A 26463-nucleotide genomic window follows, 5' to 3' on the forward strand; every position below is an offset into this window, starting at 1 on the left:
AATCATCTCATTTGCAACAACATTGATGGACCTGAAAGGCATTATGCTAAGCGAAATAAGCCAGACTGAGAAAGACAAATACCATATGATTTCACTCATATGCGGAATAGAAACAAACTCATGGACAAAGGGGAAGGGGGCTGGAGGCTGGGCACAGGGGGTGAAGGGGAGCACTTATGTGGGGACAGAGAAGAAATAACGTACAGCTGAAATTTCACAATGATGTAAACTATTATGAATCTCAATTTAAAAATATATATATAAATTTAACAAAATAAAGTAATATAAAATGAAAAATTTTTAAAAATTAAAAAAAAAAGAAATCTTAAAGAAGCTGAGCCTATTTAATCTCTTACAGAAGTAGTAAATTGAGGCAGGAAAAAATGTAGAAGGAGGTGGAATCATTCAAGGAAGAGCAGAGTGAGCCTAGAAGGGAGCTCCTGATCCCCTGACTACTACTTAATAATCTTGTCTGGCACTCAAGTCATCTCGACCCTCTCAAAATCACTGAGAATTCAGCCATTCTGTTGCTCCCCCAGGGTTTCTGTCTGTTACCATAATAAGCTTCTGATTCACATTTTCTTCTCCATCCGGTTCTCAACTCTACTCTTCTCTACTCAATTCCCAACTAGTAAGCCCTTCTTTGTGTTGCATAGGACAATGTTCACACCAGATTCTTAGGCTTTGTACAGTAATTTTTATTTCACTTATCCTTCTCTTATATATCTCCTTGAGGAAATAGACGCCACATTACTTCATAATTCCAACCTAGTCTAGTGTTGGGAATTTAGTAAGTCCTTGAACAATGTCTGGTGAACAATAGAGCAAACGAAAGAATTGTATGTTGATGACTCACGTCACAGTCACTTACAGCTTCTTATTTTTTTCTCTCTACTCCATCTCCAATGCTTGATGGGTACCCAGAAACCTGAGCACATGAACTCAGACACTAGCATAATAACCATTTACTGAGTATCAACTACATTCTAAGCCCTAATATAGGGCCTGGTGATAAAAAGAACTGTAAGCCATGCCTCTCTCTCCCCTATTGGCTTACAGTCCGGCAGGTCATAGCATTGCTCCCATTCAACGTTTTCCAACTTGATTCTTCATCTCTCTAACAAAACCTTGGTCATCCCACTTCTGCCCTATCTAGTCCGTCTAGGAAGTACAACAGCAACCCATTCCATGTTACCAAAGTACTAACACTCTTTTCATAAGCATAAGCATAGGAATGACTGCTGTTATTAACATATACTCATTAATGAAATTTCACATTTCAAACACAGTTGTGGATGCCCCTTAGAGATACTGATGATTCTATGTGAACTTATATTTATTTCTAAATATAACTACAGCTCAAAGAAAATAAATTTAGGTTCTTGGTAAGTCTGTAAAAATATAAGTACATGTTCAGTTTTCACTTGCCTTTCTGAAATATTTGCAATAGCCTATTAACTAACTCCTTTTTCCTGAAGGACCCTAGTGGTACAGCACTCCAAGTTGGGAATACTAATCCAGTGACTACAACAAAGTGCTCCTCATTTTCACTATCAGAGTTCATAGTACCACCCAAGAAACTCCTATTTCCTTGTTATTCCCACAGTTTCTAAAATAAAATCTCTATAATTATCTCCACCACATCTCCCCAGCTTCTAGCATCTATCCCCATATACTCCACCTTCCCTCTGTTACTATAGATGAACTGCCTGGGCTCTTAGCTGAGCCCATTCTCTCTTTGTGCACTAGATCACCTCCTCTCTTCACTATTCAGTGGTGTCTCTCCATAAAGTCCTCCCCTCTCTTGCATCATACACTGTCCCTCTCTACTGTACCTCCCCCTAAGCCTATATAACAGGTTGTTAAGCTCTCCTGACCCTGTCTCGTATAACAGCTACCACCTCATTTCTCAATTTTCCTTTATAGAGTCTTAGAAAGAACCAGTCAAAAGTTACTCCCTCCTCCAATTTTCTCTTTAGCTCCCTCCAATCAGGCTTTTATCCTTCTTATCAAGGTCGACAGTTATGTTATATTGTTATATCCAAAGTCAATTCCCAGTCCTCATCTTGATCTATCGGCAATATTTGACCTCTTGAAACACTGTATATTTGGCTTCCGAGACAATGAATTCTCTAAGTCTCCCCCTTTTCTTTGTTGCTCCTTCTTCATCATCTCTGCTAATTCTTCCTTTTACCCTGACTTCTGGATCTTTAGATCTTTTATCTTCACTACTTTAGAGAATTCTTCTGGTCTCAGGTTTTAAATGCCATCTCTATGCTGATGTCTCACCAATTTATATCTCTAGCCTGAACCTCTCCCTTGGACTCCAGACTCATCTTCCCCTGGATATCTAATGGTATCTCAAACTTAATTCACCCATAAGTGAAGTCCTGAGATTTTCCTCCAAACATAATTCTTCTTGTAGTTTTCCCAGATCAGAAATGGCAACGTCATCCTTTCAGTATCTATGAGCAAAGACCTTGGACTCCTCTTTAACTCAACTCTTTTTTTCTTCCCCCCCATCCAATCAACACATCCTTTCACTTCTACTGGCTTTCAAAACATATCCAGAATCTCCGCACTTCCCATCACCTCCAATGCTTCACCTTGGTTCAAGTCACCATCATTTCTTCCCTCAATTTTTGGAATATCCCCTAACCGGTGTTCCTTCTTCCAACTTTTCCCTGAGGGCCAGCAGTTGTCAGCTTGCCTGGCACTGTGAGCTAGACCTTGGTGTTGCTGGAAGCTGGCCTGGAAATCACAGCAGGACTGTAATACTCTTCTGTTGAACATAAAGCTTTTCTCATATCACAAACCTCAAACAAGGTCATTCTATAGACTGAGAAAAACCCAGACAAAAAGAGGACCACTCTGTAATCATGTCTGAGCACAGGCAAAAAGATCACTGTGCAAATTCAAAAGTTGCTCAAAGATCCCACTCTCCTGGCTGACATGAGTGACTGTTGCATCTTTACCAATAACAATGTTAGTTCCATTTCTCTCCCACCCCAAATAAAATTTGTTTAGATAGGCAATCACAGAATTATCCTGTTTCTTGAAAATACCCAATCCAGAATGAATTCCTGCTTCCTTGATATTCCTACAAATCATGTAACACAAGCCCAAATCCTAAAACAAGTTCTTCCTAACACTTTCGCGCAAAGATGCCCCACAAGTCCCCTTGGTAAGCTATTTTCCTTATTCGGAAAGTATCAATAAAGCCAACTTTGTTACAGACATTTTATTGATTGCCTTTGACTGATGGGCATTAATACCTTCTGTCTGTTCTCAATATAGAAAGCAAAGTGCTTCTGTTAAGTCAGATCCTATAAGTCCTGTGTTCAAAATGCCCCAATGGCACCCCATTTCACTCGTTTAAAAGCCAGTGTCCTTACAATGACCTTTAAGGCCTTAGCTGAATGGTCCTCAGTCTTGGTTGCATATTAAATCACACGGGGAGCTTAAAAAATTACTAATGCTCGGGTTCCACCCTCAACAATTGTAATTTAATTGGTCATGGTATCCAGATTTTAGAAGCTTTCCAGGTGCTTCTCAAATGCAGCCAAGGTTGAGAACCACAGTGCTAGATGAGCTGCTTATTTCTCTGACCTCATCCATCTCTTGTTACTTTTTCCCATAATCACTCTCTTTCAGCCACCTTAGTCCTCTTGCTATTGCTCAAATTCACCAGGTATCCTCCTGTCTCAATCCCTTAGTTCCTTCAAACTGTGACATCCTCGGGGCCCATTTCCTTACCTTCTCAAGGCTTTGTTTAATCAACTTTTCATTGAGACCTACTAGGACCACCCTGTTTAAAATTGCAAAGTCCTTTCCTCCATCATCCCCTTGTTGGCATCGCCATGCTTTCTTTTTCTCTGTAGCATATATCCCCTTCTAAAACAGTACGCAATTTACTCATTTTAGTTTCAGTCTCTTCCTTACTAGGAAGAAAGCTCCAAAAGGAGAGGAATGTCCATCTGTTTCACTTATTGTGGGATCTTAGATAGTGCCTGACACACAGCAGGCAATCAATATACACTTATTATGAGCATCAGTGACTTTCCTTTCTCCAAAATAAAATTTTCTCATTTCTCATTTTCCCCCAAATTCTTGGTTCTGTTTCAGAGTTAGACCTACTTAGTTGGTACTCCGATACAATCCTACTTCTCAGTCCATCCACCCCTAATTTTTATTGTCTTTTGTCACATTCCCCTAATTTTGAGTTTCTCCTTCAGATTCAGTATTTGACCTTTAAATTTCCATATTTATATTTATATTTAAACTTCTCTCAAATAGGAGGTAATTAAATATGCACATTTCATCTGGAATAGAAAACTTCAAGTGGTGTCACCATGACAGAGTTTTACTTAGAAACACTGGATCTTACTCCACATTCTCTCCCTGGTAAACATCATCTAATATTAAAGCTTCAATTATTTTATTTATATCAATGAACCCAATAATTATTTCTCCAACTCACTGCTCTCTTGTTAGTACCAGAACTGTCCAAACTATAGACAATAATGATCTCCCTCAACCCTGCTTCCTCTCTCACTCACTGTATATTCTGTCAAGAGAAAAACTGAGAAGCATTACTTAAAACATTCCTGTTCTCTTTCTTCCAAAATTCAACCAAGTGTTTCTTTATTCTATCTTATAAATTTTTATGATGTATTTCTACATGTCAGTTCAGTCCATGATAATATCTCATCTTTACTCTTAAATTCTGCTAACTGAAATCATTACTTCCACACTCTCCTCTTCAGTTCATTCTACATACTACTGCCAGAGTATAAAAATTTAACGAACTTAAAAATTTAAATTTGATCGCGCGACTATTTAAAAATCCTTAAATGGCCCCCTACTATTTAGCGCAATGTCCAAAATCCTCAACGTGGTTAAGCTAGTCCCCAAGAATCTCCGTGCTTCTCTCACCTTTATGCTCAAGCTACCTTTATTGTTTCAGTTTCTTTAATAAACCAAGAATACTTTCCTCCTTGCCCATTTAGCTGCCTTACTACAATCTGTTTCTTCTGTTTAGAACCCACCATTTATATTCACCCAGTTATTCAAATTCATTATATCACTTTCCTTTTAAAAGTTAGTATGACCCACATAAATACCTCAGTTGATCTTTGACAAAGGATCAAAGGCAATACAATGGAGAAAAGATAGTCTTTCACTAACTGGTGTTGGAATAATTGGACATCCACATGCCAAAAAAAAATAAATGAATCTAGATACAGACTTTACACCCTTCACAAAAATTAACTCAAAATAAATCACAGATCTAAACATAAAACAGAGAACTATAAAACTGCTAGAAGATAACATAGAAGAAAACCTAGATGACCTTGGATATGGCAATAATGTTTTACACACAACAACAAAGGCACACTCCATGAAAGAAATTCTTGATAAGCGGGACTTCATTAAAATTAAAAATTTCTGCTCTGCAAAAGACAGTATCAAGGGAATAGGACAAGCCACAGAGTGGGAGGAAATATTTATAAAAGACATATTTGATAAAGGACTATTATCCAAAATATATAAAGAACTCTTAAAACCTAACAATAAGGAAGTACTGCCTGATTAAAAAATGGTCCAAAGACCTGAACAGACGCCTCATCAAAGAAGAAATACAGATGGCAAATAAGCATACGAAAAAATGCTCCACATCATATGCCAACAGGGAAATGCAAATTAAAACAAAAATCAGATACCACCACACATCAATTACAATGGCGAAAATCTAGAACACTGACAACACAAATGTTGGCAAGGATGTGGAGCAAGAGGAACTCTCATTCATTGCTGGTAGGAATCTAAAATGGTATAGCCATTTTGGAAGACAGTTTGGAGGTTTCTTACAAAACCAAATATACTCTTACTATATAATCCAGTTATCATGTTCCTTAGTATTTGCCCAAAAGAGCTGAAAACATGTCCACACAAAAACCTGCACACACATGTATATAGCAGTTTTATTCATATGGAATACTGGACAATGGGATATTATTCACTGCTAAAAGGAAGTGCACCATCAAGCCAGCAAAAGACATGGAGGAACCTTAAATGGATATTACTAAGTGAAAGAAGCCAATTTGAAAATGCTATATGCCATGATTCCAAGTATATGACATTCCAGAAAAGGCCATTCTATGTAGACAGTAAGAAGATCAGTGATTGCCAGCAGTTGGGAGCAGAAGAGGGATGAATAGTTAGAGCACAAAGGATTTTTAGGACAGTGAAAATATTCTGTACGATACCATAATGGTGGATACACATCATTACACATTTGTCCAGAACCATCAAATGTGAAACACCAAGAGTGAACCCTAAAGTAAACTATGGACTTTGGGTAACAGTGATGTGTCAACACATGTTCATCAACTGTGACAAATGTACCACTCTGGTGGGGGATGTTGAGAGTGGGGGACGCTATGCAGATGTGGAGGTAGAGGGAATATGAGAACTCTCTGTACCTTCCCCTCAATTTTGCTGTGAACCTAAAACTGCTGTAAAAAAAAATTGTCTTCATAAAACAAAAAAGGTTAATGCATTAAAAAAAATTCCCGATATCTCCACACCCGGGCCAATCATAGAGTCAATCTGTATCACAGGCCACTCTGTAACTCTTACATAACTCTCACCAAAATTAGAAATATGCATATATTAGTGTTATGTAGTTCTTCCCACTAGATTGCAATCTCTATGAAGGCAGGAACCAGATTTGCCTTTTCACTCTGTAAACAGCTGTAGAGCCAAGTATGATGCTTGATATACGTTTATTGAATGAATTAACTAACCCTGACAACTCCTGTTACACAACTCCTGCTTCCTATTACCATCTCTCCGGGCATTCTCCCAAAGCACAGACTCCTCTTCCCCAGTCATACAAAATTAACTCCCCAGGTAAAAACTTTTCTAGCCAACTTGCTTCACTCTCACTTTTAGCAACAACTCAATTCCATAACTGCAAACCATGCTTCTAGCCAGCTTCCCCTGTGCCTTATGGAATTTCCAATTGTGTCAAGAAATGACTTTATTCCCAAACTTCTCATTAAAGCTCCTCCTCATGCTCCTTATCTCAGTCTTATCTATGCCTAACCTAGCTCATCCTTATTGTCATGGAGCAAAACTAGGGTTTTCTATTAGTTACATTTTTTATGTATATTTACTATTTTCTCTTCTAAATTGAAAACTACTACACAGCAGGGCAAATATACTAAACATCTTTGCATACTATACATACTTTTCTTTTAGCAGGTGTTAAATAGTAGTTTATTACTATTATTAACTAAATTTGATTGGCAACAGATTATGTCTACCATACAAACCTAGCAAAATGATGGAAACACTCAAACACTCTTGACATATAGAGTCACTGAAAATGAACAAATACTAGCCTATTTTAAAGCTTTTCTTTTAAATGCCTATGGATGTGAAGAGGTTTACATTATTTGAGATTCTTACAAATTTAATTGCCCTGGAAGCTTAGTAGGAGAAATGAAAATCAACCCTGAGATCCATCTTGCACTCCCACCTCTACCCTGAACTAGGAGGCCATAGGAAGGGTCACAGCACTCATTCTCCTTGTGCCTCACTTTTCTTAGGTATAAATTAGTTAATACATATAAATACATTTCAAACAATGCAGGTACAAAATAAGTAAATACTTAATAAGTATGTGATAGTATTTATATTATTACCATACGATCTCTAAGGTATCTTTAACTCTATACCCCAAAGACAGAGGTTTCTATCAACATTGGAAGGAAGTATAAATTTCATGTCTACAGTGGTGAAGTAGTGCAAGGCAAGGAGACATGAACTGCTAAGCAAACTTGGTGTTGAATAGGGAGGATCATTATACCTCCTTATACTTCTCATCACACACATTGTTACCTGAAAACAGAAAAAAATGGACAAGTTTAATAGATGTGGGAGAAAAGGGAAAGACTGAAGTAGCCTGGGCTTACAAACAAAACATGCCACTGATACTTCTAATTTATAATTTTCAGAATGAAGAAGAACAAATCTTGCGGGAAAGTAGAATCCAAAATGAGCTCAAAGTAATTAACACAGAAAAAAATCTACTCTTTCTACAGACACCATTAATAACATAATTTGTTGGGGCCAGCCTGGTGGCATAGCAGTTAAGTTCGCATGCTCTGCTTTGGCAGCCTGGGGTTTGCTGGTTTGGATCTTGGGCCCAGACCTACACACTGCTTGTCAAGCCATGCTGTGGCAGGCATCCTACGTATAAAGTAGAGGAAGACAGGCACAAATGTTAGCTCAGGGCTAATCTTGCTCAAAAGAAAAAAATATATGTATATATAATTTAGTGACAATCCTGAATAATCATAGAAAAAGACTTTCTTATTAAATACACAGATTTTGTTCTCAGTAGAATTTTTAACGGAGAAAGAAGAATTCTTTGTTTTTTTCTCTATTATCTTTACTATCTACATCATTTTCTCTCTCTACTATCTTCAATTTCTCTGCTCTAACAAAATAATTATCTATAGCAAAGATTAGTCAAAATATCCTGGGTTATTTACCAGGTTTTACTTGTCTACAGAAATATTTTCCATTTTTTCTTGCAGTGATCAATGGCGACATAAAAGAGAACGAACGGACTTTTTCTCCACTTCTTGGTTTTATGTCACAGAAATGATGAGCCTTCACCCAAAATAACTTCTCATTCCAGTCTTTTACAATGGCCTCCGTCTAGGGAAGTTTTTGGGTTTTTTTACTAGAAAATAGTGTCTGTATTGTAATTTAAGGACAGTATGAAGAAGAGAATGAGAATCCAGTGTAATAAGAAAAAATAACTAGATAGCCTTTTTTCCTACGAGGACTTAATTACTGATATGCATTTAATAAAAAGTAAAATGCTCAATAACTAGCAAATTTAGGTTTATTTTGAGATACTTTTTTTCCTTTGTAGTCAAGCCTATAGAAAAGAGCATAAGATAGAAAATAGCAGCTTATTTTCACATCTTTTATTAAAATAAAAAGCAATTTGTGGTAATAAAGGTGCATTTTAGGAAGACTTTAATTTTATAATTAAGTTTAAATATGTCCAATCTCACCAAAAATACCTTCTGAAAAACATTTTGTCAGAAAATATGTGGAAAATACACAGCCCCAATTAGAAGACACACACACACATTCTCAATAAATATAGAGCATAAGAAACATAGCCCCAGGGAATTCAAGCTTCCTCCCAAAGCATTTATGTGATGAAAGAAATTTGTAAATCTCAATGTGGAATACAACAATTATTACTGGAGGGTAATGAATTAGTAAAAATGCATGGAGATGGCTTGCAAAGCATCGACACATATAAAATCATTCAGGCTCTGTTCTACATCTCAGCCATGGAGATACCACTGTCTAATGCACACATTTCTATATTTGGTAACTAGCGCAGTTTGAGGAAAATATATAGCCAGTATTTAAGTTTGAAAAACTAAATCAGAAAAATAATATATCACTTCTCTTCCCTATACTGCTCAACCTGTCTTTGCTTAGGCTTTATTGAATTCAAATACTAGGTATGGATTTATGTGGTTTTTCCCATGAGCAGAGAGAAAAGTAGAAAAATGAGAAATTGTTTAGATCTATTTTTAGAACAAAAGCACATGCATTTCAGGCTAACCTGTTTTTAGACAGAAAGAAATTACAGTGCTCAGAAAATGTTTGGGAATATTAAAATCTCTCTACAACATACAGAGTTGTTTAAAAAAAACTTTGGCTTTCTCATCTACATTACATAGAGTAGATTAAGACAAAATGATTTATATAGATCTTGCTTATCCAATGCGGACATGAGAAAAATGCGTCACGGATAATATTTGACACACGAAATCTTCATTTAGAAGTTACTTTCCGGAACAAAAGCAAGCTCTATGTAAAGTAGCATTACCTATTTTAGTCTTCGAGAAAACTAAATGTTTGTTCACAAAAGTGGGAACTTCTGAATAGTATATTCATGATCATGAGAGAAATGAAAGCAAATTTCAAAACGTACTTCAAGCACAGAGAAACTGGAACCCTTCTCATTGGCTAGTACTTTAAAAAAAAATTTTTTTTTTAAGTTTGGCACCTGAGCTAACAACTGTTGCCAAGCTTTTTTTTTCCCTGCTTTTTTCTCCCCAAGTCCCCCCAGTACATAGTCGTATATTTTAGTTGTGGGTCCTTCTAGTTGTTATACAAATTTTTATTAACATAATAACTTTTAGGCATAAAAAAATAGGCAAAAATGCACTGAGTGTCATTAAATAACCTTTTAAACCAAAACTTCTACTTTTTAGAATCTATCCTAAAGAAATAGTATAAAATTATTTTTTTCTTTGAGGAAGATTAGCCCTGAGCTAACGTCTTCTGCCAATCCTCCTCTTCTTGCTGAGGAAGACAGGCCCTGAGCTAACATTCTTGCCCATCTTCCTCTATTTTATGTGGGATGCCTGCCACAGAATGGCTTGATAAGCGGTGCCATGTCTGCACCCGGAATCCGAACCAGCAAACCCTGGGCTGCCGAAGTGGAACGTGCAAACTTAACCGCTGCACCACTGGGCTGGTCCCACAAATAATTTTAATTGAAGAAAAATAAAGAGACGTCCTTAAAAATGATGGCAGTGGCATACTGATGTCAAATAGCTTGTGCAGGAGAGTTGCACTTTTCAGAACACTGGGATTATTCGAACACACCTGGCCACTCACTCTGCTTCCTGCCTCCCACTCGGGCCCCCAAGCCTGTGAGAGTTTGTTCTACTGATGGGAAGTTGTGCTTGAGAGTGGGGATAATTTTAAACATTCTCTTGAATGGAAACATACAGTCTATTTGTCAAAGTTCTTCATAAATGGCAACATAAGCCCAGGTATAAAATCACTCTGGCATGAACCTTCCTGACACATTGTAATTCTACCATGCCCAGACAACAATCACTTTTAATAGTGCTTTACCCTGGAGCCCACTCCATTACAGACTGAAGGACAAGGGAAGTTCTCCCAAGAGATGCTGTACCTGCCTTGCTATGTAGGTCCTTCAATTCTTCAGGTACCACGAATAAATACTGGAGAAAAATTAACATCCTAGTCAGTGGGTGGTATCTTTAACTGTCAAAAACAGAAAGGAAGGAAGCAAGGAAGTGAGGAGGAGAGAGAGGATAGAGGGAGGGAGGAGGAAGGAAGAGCACTTGAAAACCTGTACACCCGGGTTGCAATGTAAGTAGCTGCAGTTTTCTACTATAACATAAATGAACAAGAAACATTCAATTAAATCATCCAAGGTTATCATAATTCTGAAAAATGTCATAACTACTACACATCCAAAACATCTTTTTTTAAATCCATTTTTTCTCTCTTTTACCAAAATTTATACTTAGTACTTTTTTCTGAAAAGTTTAAAGACGTTCCAGATATGTGGAAAACCTAAATTCAAAGTAAGTATAATATTCTTTTGAGGTAAGTCATAATCAGTCTTATCTACAAGAGAAACAAATCAAATTGAGTTAGAGATGGTTGTGAAAATGAGAAAATTAGAATAAACTGCATTAAAATACTAATATTTGAAATTCTAGGATAGCAATGTTCCTTTTAAGAAGGATCTATGTTTATAAATAGAAATCCTGAGGGTGGTATTGTTTTTTTCTCCTTATAGGAAACCCCTATTTTTTTAAAGCAATTAAGTTCTCTATGGGGAAATTGATATGCTAGCTAGTCCAGTACTAGATTCTCAGGCTAAAATCCTTGTGCTTCCTTCTCTCCTTTTTGCTACAAATTCTTCACTGCACCTTTACTGCATCTCAACTCACTGCCAGAATCGTTAATGCATGGATTCATAAAAATGAGATGAATAATTAGCATTTCTATGAATAAACAGATTCCTGGCATAAAATTAGCTCTCCAAACAAAAAGCAGGCAAAGAAATGAAAATAAAGGCTAACTGGCTTCAAACTTCCTATGGCTCACACCGATCATGAGAGCAACTCTTCATTTCTGGGAAATATCATTCCCAACTTAATGATGACCTCGAAAGGATAGAAAGGCTGTGTAATGTGTGGTTGAGAATGTGAGTTCTGGAGGCAGATTGCCTGGATTTAAAATGGGGTTCCACCAATTATGAACTATACAACATTAAGCAAGTGTGCCAGTTATAAATTTATTGCGTCTCAGCTCTAAATCCACCCTTCTTTGCCTGCTTTGAGATATTGGAGCTGGACTGTGTACACATTTCTCTTTTGAACAGCTCATACAATTTTAGACTTTGTTAGTAGAGCACAGGATGGATGGTTGAATATCACAAAACCTAGTAGAGGAACCAGCTTCTGTTTTTGGTTCCAGTGGACTTTGTTTTTCTCTTGGACCATGACTGCTGGCAATGTAGAGCCATCCAGTTACAGTCATCGTTCAGTGAGTTTTGTACGCATCCTGATGGATAATTTCTTCATTGGCCCACTGGCTGTCAACCAAATCTAGCTCATAGCATCCCAGCAAATTTCTCCACCTTCCGGTGGCTCCCAGTCACACCCTCTCCAACAAAGTCTAAATCTCAGTGTTGGGGGTTGGGGAGGATGCCTTCATCTAAATGTCTTCCTTCCTTGGATTCTCTGTCTCAGCCCTAGAGTTAGCAGCTGTTGCCCACATTTTCTATTCTTTTCTTCTTCGTTGTTCTCATTTACATTTTTGTAGTTAACCACTTCTTTCTAGGCAATAGTTCTTTGTATTTTCTCTGTTCAAATTGCTAGTGTGGTTTCTGTCTCCTGAACGGATGCTCATAAGAAAGTCTGTAAGATGAGGATAATCCTAGCGCCTACCTCTTCGATTTCTTTTGCTGATTAAAAGACTTTACATAAAGTTCTTAAACTGTGTACATTTGGTAACAGTCAATGTAAATCAGAGACAGGCTTAGAACTGTTAATCCCAGGTAGAACATTCAATAGATAACTCTTCTGATATAGTAAGAAGAACAGAAAATATTTTTAAGAAATTCCTGCTTGGGCTCTTGTTCAAGATGGTGATGTAGGAAGATCCTGAACTCACCTCCTTCCACAGACAAACCAAATTTACAGCTACATATGGAACAATTCCCTTGCAAAATACCCTAAAAACTAGCTGAGCAACTCCTACACATTGGGAAAACAAGAAAACACCCATACCGAAGCAGAAAGGAGAGGCTGAGACACAATCTTGCCATAAACCCATCTGCTGGCACAGAAATCCACAATCAGGAAGGAACTCAAACCACAGAGCTTCTCCCTGAGGAGCAAACAGTTGGAACCCCACATCAGGCACCCCAACTTTTAAGACCTGCACTGAGAGGCAAGCCCCCGAAACATCTAGCTTTGAATAACAACAGGAATTGCATCCACAAGACCCACTGGGCTGTAGTGAACTGAGAAAGGGCAGTTAAACGGCTCACACACTCAAACTCACTCATTCAAAGAGCCAAGCGCAGAAGAAGTTAAGAGATGCCCAGACTCGTTGTGCCAGCAGCTTACATGCTTATTTTAAAGCATCAGCCTGAGAGGCACGCATTAGTTTAACACATGTCTGGGGCCTGCTGGGGTACTTTCCAGGAATGGAGGCTGGCAGGTGCCATCTTTGTGCTATCCTTCTGCCTCACTCCAAGTCACTGGTACCTCCTGGAAATAAACGTGTACCCCCCTCTGGGATGCCAATTGTTGTGGCTGCTGCCCAGGGGATACCTCTAGGTTGCCTGGCTCTGGTGGCTCATGGGGCTTATGCTGGTGGGACCCACAAGACTGTGACCAATGGTAAAAGAGTTCTTAATCAGCTACCATGCCCAAGGCACAACAAGAGGCAACTGACTGGGATGCCCAGTCTTTCTGTAAGAAAGGTTTATTAGCTTATCTTTATGGCTGCAGGCTGAGGGGCAGCCTTCTAATTAAACAAACACGTAAGGCCCCCTGTAATTCACTCCAGAGACCTCAAGGGGTGAGCAACATCTTTATGTTTTCCTGCCATGCTCCAGAATGGCAGTATCTCCCAGAGACAAACTTGTATATGTGTCTGGTACCCCAGTTTTTGTGTCTGTCACCCAGGGGATGCCCCTGATTACCTAGCTCTGGTGGCCAGCAGGGCTTGCATTCCTGGGTCCCATTGGACTATAACCAACAGAGAGAGAGTTCTTGGTTGGCTACCAACCCAGGGCACTGCATAGACAGCAGACCAAAACACACTCCCAGTTTCTCTGTGAAAGACACCTATTTGCTTGTCCTGGAGCTTTGTCCTGAAAAGCAGGCTCCTGGTTTGGCACAAATTTAGAGGCCTACCGAGGTGCACTCTTCAGACAGAAGTCAGTAGATGTCATCTTTTCACTTTCCTTCTGAATCACTCCAGGTTGCCAGTATCTCCTTGAAAGGAACTTTACTTTCACCTGGCATCCTGATTTTTGCAACTGCTGCTTAGAGAACACCTCTAGATCACCTGGCTCTGGTAGCCAGCAGGACTTATATTTGCAGTGTACAAAGACTATATATATTTGCATATTTTAAAAGCTGCTGCCTAAGGGTCTGGCTTCCAGTCAGCCTTGAATCTAGGTACTAAAGGGACTTAGGGAAAAACATAAAGTAGACCAACATTTGCACTGTAGAGGTCCCGGAAGGAGAGGAGAGAGAGAAAAGGGCAGAAAACTTATTTGAAGAAATAATAGCTGAAAAATTCCCTAACCTGGGGAGGAAAACAGACATCCAGATCCAAGAAGACCACAGCATCCAAATAAGATAAACCTGAAGAGACCCACACCAAAACCATTATAATCAAAATGTCAAAAGTTAAGGACAAGGAGAGAATCTGAAAAGCAGCAAGAGAAAAACAACTTGTTACATAGAAGAGAACTCCCATAAGACTATCAGCGTATTTTTCAACAGAAATTTTGCAGGCCAGAATGAAGTGGCAAGATGTATTCAAAGTGCTGAAAGAAAAAAACTTCCAACCAAAAATACTCTATCTGGCAAAGTTGTTCTTCAGAATTAAGAGTGACAAAGAGTTTTCCAGACAAGCAAAAGCTAAAGTTCAGCCCCAGTAAACCATCTTTACAAGAAATGTTAGAGACTTCTTTAAGGTGAAAAGAAATGGTGCTAATTAATAACAAGGAAACATATACATATGAAAGTATTAATCTCGCTGATAAAGAAAAATATATAGTAAAATTTGAAATAATTGAATGTGGTAAAGGTGGTGGATTAATCACTTCTAAAGCTAGTATGAACAAAAGTAGTAAAAATAACTATAATGATAACAATTAGTTAAGAGACCCACAAGATAGAAAGATGTAAAATATATCAAAAACATGAAACGTGAGGGTGGGGAAGAGCAAAAATATAGAGCTTTAGAATTCATTCAAACTTAAGTTGCTATCAACTTAAGATAGACTGTTATAAATCCAAGTAGTTAGATGCAGGCCTTATGGTAACCATAAAGCAAAAGACCTATACTAGATACATAAAAGATAAAGAAAAAGAATCTAAGAATACCACTGCAGAAAATCTTCAAATCACAAAGGAGGAGTACAAGAAAAGAAAAAAGAAAATGAGGAACTGCAAAACAGCCAGAAAACAATTAACAAAATGGCAATAAGTACATACTTATCAATAATTACATGTAATTGAACTACATTCTCCAATCAAAAGACACACAGTGGCTGAACAGATTAAAAAAAACAAAACGTACCTATATGCTACCTACAAGAGACTCACTTTAGATGTAAGGACATATACAGACTGAAAGTGAAGACTCAGAAAAAGATATTACATGCAAGTGGAAACCAAAAGAAAGTTGGGGTAGCTATACTTATATCAGACAAAATAGACTTTAAGACAAAAACTGTAATAGGAGACAAAGAAGGACACTGCATAATGATAAAGGGGCCAATCCAACAAGTAGGTATAATATTGTAAATATTTATGCACCGAACCTAGGAGCTCCCAAATATATAAAGTAAATATCAACAGATCTAAAGGGAAAAATAGCAATACAACAATGACAGGGGAATTAATACCCCACTTTCACCAATGAATAGATGATCCAGGCAGAAAATCAAAAAGGAAACATCAGCCTTAAACAACACATTAAACCAGATAGACTTAAAAGATATATACAGAATATTCCATCCAAAAGCAACAGAATACACATTCTTCTCAAGTGTAGATGAAACATTCTCAAAGATAGACCAGTTTTGGGGAAACAAAATAAGTCTCAATAAATTTAAGAAGACTGAAATCATATCATGCATCTTTTTGAACCACAATGGCATGAAACTAGAAATAAACTACAAGAGAAAACTGGAAAATTCACAAATATGTGGATCTTACACAGTGTCCTATTTAACAACCAGAGTCAAAGAAGAAATCAAAAGAGAAATTAAAAAACACCTCAAGACAAATGAGAATGGAAATACAACATGCCAAAACTTGTAGAATGAAGCAAAAACAGTTCCAAGAGGAAAGTTTATAGCAATAAATGCCTACCTCACTTTTATTTAACATAGGATTGGAAGTTCTAGTCAAAGCAATTAAGCAAGAAAAAGAAACAAGACAATCAAATAGGAAAGGAAGAATTAAGACTGTTACTCTTTACAGATGACAAGATATTATATGTAGAAAACCCTAAAGACTCCAACAAAAACTGTTAGAACTAATCAACAAATTAAGTAAAGTTGCAGGATACAAAATCAATATACAAAAATCTGTTGTATTTCTATACATTAATAACAAGCTATCAGAAGGAGAAATTAAGAAAATCCTGTTAATCATTGCATCAAAAAGAATAAAATACCTAGGAATAAATTTAATAAAGGAGGAGAAAGACCTGTACACTGAAAACTGCAAGAAATTGATGAAAAAAATTGAAGACATAAACACATGAAACAATATTCTGTGCTCAGGGATTGAAAGACTTAATGTTATTAAAATGTCCATACTACTTAAAGCAATCTACAGAATCAATGTTATCCCTATCAAAATTCCAATGGCATTTTTCACAGAAACAGAAGAAACAATCCTAAAATTTTTCTGGAACCACAAAGGATCCCAAATGGCCAAAGACATCTTCAGAATGAAGAACAAAGTTAGAAGCATTTCACTTTCTGATTTCAAACTATATTACAAAGCTATGGTAATCCAAACAATATAATATTGACATAAAAACAGACACATAGATCAATGGAACAGAATAGAGAGCCCAGAAGTAAACCCACCCATATATAGTCAGTTAATTTCCTACAAAGGAGCCAATAATATACAATGGGGAAAGGATAGTCTCTTCAATAAATGGTGTTGGAAATACCAGACAGCCACACACAAAAGAATGAAGCTAGACCATTATCTTACACCATACACAAAAGTTAACTCAAAATGTATTAAAGACCTGAACATAAGACCTAAAACCACAAAAATTCTAGAAGAAAATATAGGTAGGAAGCTCCTTGATATTGGTCTTAGAGATGATTTTTTGGATTTGACACCAAAGGCAACAAAAGCAAAGATCAACAAGTGGGACTACATCAAACTAAAAAGCTTTTGCACAGCAAAGAAAACCATAAACAAAATGAAAAGGCAATCTAACGAATAGGAGAATATATGTGCAAGTCATATATCTGATAAGGGGTTAATATACAATATATGGTCATGCATTGCTTAGCTATGGGGATATGTTCTAAGAAATTCGTTGTTAGGTGATTTCATCATTGTGCAAACACCATAGAGTGTACTTACATAAACCTAGATCATATAGCTGCTACACATCTAGGCTATATGGTACTAACCTTATCAGCCCACTGTCATATATGGGGTCTGTCCTTGACTGAAACATTGTCAGGCAGTGCATGACTGTATATAAAGAACTCATACAACTCAATACAATAAAAACACCTCATTAAAAAATGGGCAGAGGATCTGAATAGATAGTTTTCCAAAGAAGACACACAAATGGTCAACAGGTACATGAAAAGGTGCTCAACATCTCAAAGAGATGTCACCTCACACCTGTTAGAATGACCATTATCAAGAATACAAGAAATATCAAGTAATGGCTGGATGCAGAGAAAGGGAACCCTTGTGCACTGTTGGTGGGAATGTAAATTGGTGCAGCCACTAAGAAAAACAGTATGGAGGTTCCTCAAAAAATTAAAAATAGAACTAGCATATCCAGCAATTCCACTTCCTGGTTGTGATGTTATGATTCATAATAAACAATATATATTTGGTCTTTGTCCTCATTTCTGGCACAGAGCTCGGAAAATTCTTGGAATCTCCTAAGTGTTGAGAGTGACGAAGGTGTCTTTTGTTACGTTAATGAAGTGACTTTTGTAAAGCAGTTATGGATAGGGGCTGCTTGCCAATAGAGCTAACCATGTGATTAGAGGACTGGAACTTTCAGTCCCACCCCCTGACCTCCAGGGAGGGGAGAAGGGCTAGTTGTTGAACTGGTTGCCAATGGCTAATGATTTAATCAATCATCCCTGTGTAATGAGGCCTCCATTAAATCCCAAAGGATGGAGTTCTAAGAGCTTCCAGTTGGTGAACACCTGGAGGTGATGGGAGAGTGGCACACCTGGAGAGGACATGGACGCTCCACGCACTTTTCCCATATCTTGCCCTATGCATCTCTTCCATCTAGCTGCTCTTGAGTTATATCCCTTTATAATAAACTGGTGATCTAGTAAGTAAAATGTTTCTCTGAGTTCTGTGAGATGCTCTAGCAAATTAATCAAACCCAAAGAGGGTGTCCTGGGAACCTCTGACTCAGAGCCAGTCAGTCAGAAGCACAGCTAACAACCTGAGCTTGGGACAGGTGTGAAGTGGAGGAGGCAAGGTGGGTAGACTTGTAGGACTGAACCCTTAACCTGTGGAACCTGATGGTATCTCCAGGTAGACAGCGTCAGAATTGAGATGAATTGTAAGGCATTTAGCTGGTGTCCTGAGCATTGCTTGTTGATGTGGGGAACTCCACCTCACCACAGTGGAACTGAGTCCAAGGAACCCAAAAGATAGGTATTTATCTGAAGAAAATGAAACGCTAACTCAAAAAGACATATGCATCTCTACGTTCATTGTAGCATTATTTACAATAGCTAAGATAAGAAAATAAACTAAGTAACTATCAATGGATGAATGGATAAAGAAAATGTGATATATATATGTGTGTGTGTGTTTGTGTATACAGTGGAACATTATTCAGCCATAACAAAAGGAAATCTGGCAATTTGTGACAACTTGGATGGACCTTGAGGGCATTATGCTAAGTGAAGTAAGTCTGACAGAGAAAGACAAATACCATATGATCTCACTGATATGTGGAATCTAAAAAAAAACCAACAACAATAACAAAAACAAAAACCAAGCTCATAGATACAGAGAACAGATTGGCGGCTGCTAGAGGCAGCGGTGAGGGGTGGGCAAAACGGGCGAAGGGGGTCCAAAGGTACAAACTTCCAGTTATAAAATAAATAAGTCATGAGGGTGTAATGTACAGCATGGTGGCTATAGTTTGTAATACTGTACTGCATATTTGAAAGTTGCTAAGAGTAAATCTTAAAAGTTCTCATTGTAAGAAAAAATATTTTGCAACTATCTACGGTGACAGACGCTAACTAGACATTGTTATAATCATTTTGCAATATAAACAAATATCAAATCATTATGTTGTACATCTGAAACTAATATAATGTTATATGTCAATTATACTTCAATAAAAAATAGCAATTTTTAAAAATTTAAAAAAAGAAATATCAATTAGCAATTATACTCCTAAACACTTGAGGATCTATGAAGCATAATCTTCAGAGGGCAGATTTAAAAGGTCATATAAACATTTTTATGAAAATGATAAACAGAACCATCTATATGTAAACACTGCCCAAACATCTATTTAATAATCATAAGCTGGATAAAAACTAGACACATTATTACATCCAACATAAAAAAATCATGCTGACGATTACTATATTATTGCTATATTTGGTCTTGATAAGATATGCTTAGTTAACCATAAGGGAATAATTTAATTTCAGTAAAAACTCTAGTCGGCCTTCTTGGTTGTTGTTGAAGAAAACAATGAGAAATTTAAGAGTATCTCACTACTTTTCTAATGTTCCTGACTTGCTGAAAATAAGCATTAAAGAATGCCTGGCACATAGTAGGCACTTAATAAATACCTGTTGAATAAAAATCAGTCTGTTTCACATGACTAGGGCTGGAGCATCACTTAGAACTCCTCTTGTAACCTTGTGTAGTTTGGCTGAGAGGCTAAGTTGAGCTAGGACTCTCATGACATTTGGGGCTTTACTCAGTTGAGAATAGCAAGTAATAAATCTTTTATTGTTACAGGTCATTGAGAGCTAACTCCAGAAATTTCCATCCAAAAATGATTAGTTTCATATCATAATTTTATAAATGTACAGAGTAAAAATTAGTATACAACAGACTGAGTTCCAAAAAAAATAAATTCTTGCTGAGACATTATCTGCCTTCTATAGAATACATTCTCTAACTCAGAGTCACAATAAGCAATTTGTGTACACCTCTACTCTAGTTATAACTATCAAATCTCCATATCTCTCACCTAACAGACTAAGTTTCTTGAGGGAAATGACCACACTTTACTCTTCACTGAATGTATTGGTATAGACACTCAATAAAGGTTTTTTGTGAGTCACACCATGGCCACCGTGCCAATGTATCAGAGTTCAACAATGTCTCTGATTTTTCTCATCATTCTGATGTGTTTTCTGCATGGATTGCTGGAAGAGTCTCTCCAACTCTGTGCTCCACCACACCTCATGAATATGTCCATGCCCCACCATTGTCTTGACTGAAAACTACCTTGGGTTTCATTTCAGGTACGGGTAGTCAATAAAATGTGAAACTCCCGTAATCTTCCCTTTTGCCTGTCTTCATTGTCTTCAATAGCACTCATATAAATACTTTTATAAAATCTGATCCACCAACACCCTCCTTCTTTTCCTTCTTTATTAATTTTCCAGGGATGCTAGGATAACTTGAGAGTCATACAAGTACAATGCAGAAAGAATGGATGCACTACCTTGGAGAAACTCAAAGGAAATTCTCACAGATATAAAAATATAAAGAACTAACCATGATCTATAATTTTATGACAAAATTATTTGTAGGTGCACTATAGCTTGAAAGAACATTCTTAAGCATTATACAACCCTCTGCCATTAATTGTACTGGAATGGCAAGTGTTTAGAATAACAGCAAGCATTTTCATGATCTCAAAAAGAATTTAACAAAGGAATGTTTCTAATACGTTCTCCTTCTTGTCTTTTGAGTTCTATCATGCATTTATTTCAGATTTTATATGCCAATACACCAAAACTGAAAGTTAAAGAGATGTCGTCATTCATTGCTCTGTTTTAAAGCTGATCTGGTTTGCTTTCATCTGCAAGTCATTTCGGTTGTGTAGAGGTCTCAGTTCTGACTGTCTTCATTAAACAACACTCACTTGAGTAGTAAGCATGTTGCACTCAGAGAGTAAACGTGTACACATAAATCTCAGCCCAGGGAGTCAGTACTTTCACTCACCACAATTGGCTTCCTCCGCTCCCCTTGGGCAGTCAGACGTAAGATCATAGAACTTGCTGGATGAAGAATAGTCTGCATCCTCAAGGGGCACAAATCCAGCTTCGAAATTAAGAGGTGGAGAGGATATAACATCTTCTTGTCCTTCAACAAATAAAGGAAATGCATAATTGTCTAGGAATACTAGTTTTTAAACATGCCGAAGATGACGAAGCTGGATAAAAGGCCAAATCAGAGCACAATTAGCTCTTTTCAATTAGCCTATGGTGCTCCAAATGTAAACACAAAGCTAATGCGTTCAGAATTGCTGTGAAGAGGCTTTAATTCACAGGGGCTCAGCAACTCTCTGGCCATTCGGTCCTACGAATATAATATAATTCGCCATCCGTAGGAAAAGGCACATTTTTTTAACTCTCCTTGCAGTCCTGTCCCTAAATTTCTGCCAGGTAGTAATACTGAATTCCATAAAGGACATCCTGTAATTGCCTATTGGACAAGTTTGCAAACACAGTTAAGAAATTTTTTTTTCTTTGTGTAAAAGCTTTGGCCTTCAGGCATAATTTATAAAATTTTGGCCTAATTGGAATTATGCTCTAACCAACTGAGCTGGTGTTCAGATTGAAGCACATATAAATGAGTTTTGAGTGAATTTATGAAAAGAATTCTCTGTAAGTGAGATCAAGTACTCTCAGACACTTCTGCTGAGGTTAATTTTAGTGATAATTTAAAATCTTTAACCAGACTTTTGCCTCCCATTACATTCTCTTCAGTGTCAACTTTAATGCCTTCCCACTATTCCAATTCTGGTGATGCGGTATTTGATTAGGAGAAGGAAAATGTTTAATCAAATAATAGAAATAAGGTAACGCTGGTTAACCCTCCAAAATTCATTAATCATCAAATATGCTATACTACATTCTTCACAGTCTGTCAGAACCACACACATAGACAGCTTATAAAGACGCACGGCTTAAACTTCTTATAAACTCAGGACGCAGATTCTGAATAATGTAAATACATATTAACACAATATAAAGTTAGCACATAGAATTATGCAACCTCACCAATGAAAGATGTCTTTAATAAAGGACCTGTAATGAAAAGTCCTTTAACTCAAGTCTCAATCCAGAATTGTTTCTCCCATATCATCCTTGATTAGTGTATTTAACTCCTGCAAGAATGCAACTTTTCCTCTAACAAAAATATGTTGTTTAAAGAAATATAACTTCAGAATACGTGATGTGCCTGATTTCCACATGCAAATAACTTTCATGTATAGAGATTAAGAAAAATGAAATGTGACAGTTTCAGGTAACATTTTTAATATTGTCTATTTATTAATTGAGATCTACGGGTAGGAGTTGTCACAGAAAAACACCAATTACTGTTCGAATGACAAAGTAACTGCATGCACAGTGTAGACAGCTCCAATGCAATCTCTGAACCTAAGTAATGGTTAAATTTTCAAAAATGCCTGTTCAACTATTTGGGATCCATTTTTATGACAATCTTCCTGTCCCTTAACTGAAATTCTCTACAAAATATGTAGTCAAAGAATTAGTCAAACTGCATCTGTTTCTTGAAAATATTATGTTGTGAACTTAAACACAGAATTTTAGGTTCAAGTTTGAAATTTTTGGCTGTCCTTAGTCATTTTACTAAACACGATAATTTTTCTTTGAAATCCTCAGTGATTCTGAAACTTGAATGTCATTACATATTCATTTGAAGTGCCCAGGAAAATTAAAATAGAATTGAATTTTTATATAAATGTTTTTAAAACATGCAAAATAATTAAAATTTATAATTTTTATAATTAAAAAATTTGTATGTGACAGTTTTAACCACAAGCATAGAATATTATTGGAAGACAGCCTAAGGCCTAGACTGTGAGATATCATATTTCTACCTTTTTAACAAAATAGTTTTAGTTTTCAAGGACATGTGATATAATCCACATCCTAGTATTAGGTATTAGTCAGTTATATTATTGAAGGATTCTAATATATTTTATATTTTGATATCAAGGAGAAATAATTATTTCAATACTCAAAATTATAATAACCACAAGAAAAAACTTACCTTTGTTTTGTACGCTGGTACCTGGAAGTGACTTATGCGAAATTTCACATTCTTGGGATATACTGATGTCATCTAGAGCGACGGTAGCATTTGATGATAAAACAGTAGCTTCTAAAATTAACTATAATTACAGAAAGATAAAATATCAAAAAAAAAAAACACATAAAAGTGTTGAAATAACTTTCTAGACCCAAGATGGAGCCTCCTCTGCCCCATGTGTTATGTCAGCACACCAAAACTTAGATGATTTTTGTGTCCCTGTAAATGCTCCACTTGACCAGAAACGCTGTATATTCAGTCAGCTAATCCCCAAACACCAAGCCAACTCCGGGCTCTTTACTATTTATTTTTGTTCCTTCTCACCCCAAACAAGGCTGTCTATGTGGCCTCAGTCAATCAGATATTTTCTATTTTTCCCTTCCTTGTTCTTTATTCTTTATGTTTTAAGCTTTCTGTCTTCTGTCCCATTTTACATTTCTCGAAATGGAGAAATGGAGACTGTCCACTTCGTGAAGTGTTAAATAAGGTTTGCTTGTATCACCAAAATTGTCTTCTTTAATCATTTTTTAAGAGAAACAAATGTCTTACATTATTTCTTTGTGTAGAGAAGCTCATTTGCATTTGTCCCACCTTCCAATCTAATTTTAGAAAATTGTTTTGACCAGAAGATTCACATTATAAATGTATAAAGTCATAACTGCTTTGACAGCATCTGCTGTAACCTTAATATCTTAGGTAACCTTGTTTCAATTAAAAGTTGTAACATTCATCACTACTGAAGGGCTGCCTTCCCATTGGAGCCATTAAGAGCTATATGCATTTAAAATGAGCTCTTTGGGGTAATCAACTGTGTACTTTACAACTCAATTTAATTGAGATATGAATTCATTTGTAATGGGTCTGCTGGAGGCAATGATTCATTTCCATATCAGAATATTTAAATACTTGTATATATACAATGTATACATATACGGAAACCTACTTAGTGAGGTAAAGCGTACAATCAATAACCACATATGCTGGTTAATAATACTCATATGCTAAAGCACTTGGAAGTATCTAAGTTTAATTTATTCTAACACTCTGAGTAATGATGGATATAATTTTTCTTTTTTGTTAATCGCTCACCTTATTACGTTGCTACTCCACCATCTTAAAAAAAAACCAAGAAAGAAATTATGTCTGGAGTCTTAAGGATGCATAGCAGGACCAGCAGCCCAGCACACAGTTAGCAGGTGCATTTCCATCTTATCAGGGAGGATCTCTGATCTCAAAGATCTTACAACTTACTCAGTATGATACATTAAGAACTAAACTACACCTTAAGTGCTATACAAGAGATATATATAAGATACTAAGAGAATCAAAAGAAAGCACTTTATTTCTGCCAAGAATATGAGACAGAATTTGAAAAAAGACTTAGTAAAGAGGTAATATTAAGCCTCAGTTATAATTGCAGGCTAGGATTTTGTTACTTTGAGAAACTGGTAACATAACAAGCAAAAGCAAGGAGATGTGAAAGTGTGGGGTATATTTCGAAAACTCTGGGTATCACAGGATGATGGGTTCAAGACACACTAACCCAAAATATGGCACCTTGGCATACTGAATATTTTAAGCTGAAGGAACCTGAGAAATGGCACACGCAGGATGGACATGCCCTTCCCTTAAGGCAGATCATAAAATCCTCATGTGAGAGCTGCCCTCCTTATACCCAGAGGTATCCTTATCTGCAAAGACAAAAGGATACAGAAGAATCTAGACAGGATTCTTGCTAAGTTTCCCCCAGTTTACTACACTAGCTCACGCTCTTTCCCCTATCATATCTTTCCATGACTGTCCACTGATCACCAAACCTAGCAAAAAGACACTCATGTTTAACTGTTTTTGGGGGTCCTCACTTCCTTTTGCAGGCTCCCACGCCAGGGGGAGTTTGTTTAAAACAAACAATTTTATACTCTTTTCTCATCTTAATCTGCTTTGTCAGTTTAATTTTCAGACCCAGCCAGGGACCCAAAGAGGATCAAGGAAAACTTTTTTCTCCCCTACACAGGAGCATAGAATTTAAGATTTTATAAGATTATCAAGGTAATTTGAGAATTTAAATTTCAAATTATATGTAGATGTCTTTCCCCTCCAAAACTCTTTTTCAGGATCATGCTGATTATTGTTTTATTCAACTATATTACATTACTCCCTAAAAGAGCAAAATCATTTCTTGTTTTTGCTTCGGGAACCACAGCAACTTGTAAATATTGTTTACAATCAAGTGATTACTTTTCACATCTGCAAACCCAAGGGAAGGTTTTCCAGAGAAATGCTCAACCAGCATATTTAGATTTTGGTTCTTTGATATTTTGTTTTAAAAAATAACAGAATGAATAAATATGAATCTAAGAAGAAATGTAGAAAGTAGGAAAAGAAGAAGTAAAGAAAAAATGGAATATAGTAATGTTTTAAAAGTTTTTATTGAGTTAATGATAGGTTACAACCTTGTGAAATTTCAGTTGTACATTATTGTTTGTAGGTACACCACTTCACCCTTTGTGCCCACCCCCATCCCCCCCTTTCCCCTGGTAGCCACTAATCTGTTCTCTTTGTCTACATGTTTAACTTCCACATGTGAGTGGAGTCATACAGAGATTGTCTTTCTCTATCTGGTTTATTTCACTTAACATAATACCCTCAAGGTGCATCCATGTTATTGTGAATGGGACGATTTTATTCTTTTTTATGGCTGAGTAGTTGGAATATAGTAACTTTTAAAGAATGATGATGGTATTAATAAGATCAACAGCTAACTTTC

At 36.7% G+C, this 26463-nt stretch overlaps 1 protein-coding gene across 1 annotated transcript in view; it reads right to left on the reverse strand.

The window, feature by feature from the left end:
* The window catches only part of MALRD1 (MAM and LDL receptor class A domain containing 1), a 650667-nt gene that overhangs the window by 511839 nt on the left and 112365 nt on the right, over positions 1-26463 (reverse strand). The window contains exons 14-15 of the mRNA XM_070500958.1: positions 23658-23778; positions 21579-21719 (exon numbers count right to left, since the gene is read on the reverse strand). Coding sequence (XP_070357059.1) covers positions 21579-21719; positions 23658-23778 — 262 coding nt within the window. The remainder of the gene's footprint in view (positions 1-21578; positions 21720-23657; positions 23779-26463) is intronic.

The sequence above is a fragment of the Equus asinus genome, chromosome 29 (genome assembly GCF_041296235.1).
Source record: "Equus asinus isolate D_3611 breed Donkey chromosome 29, EquAss-T2T_v2, whole genome shotgun sequence".
Classification (NCBI taxonomy): Eukaryota; Metazoa; Chordata; class Mammalia; order Perissodactyla; family Equidae; genus Equus; species Equus asinus.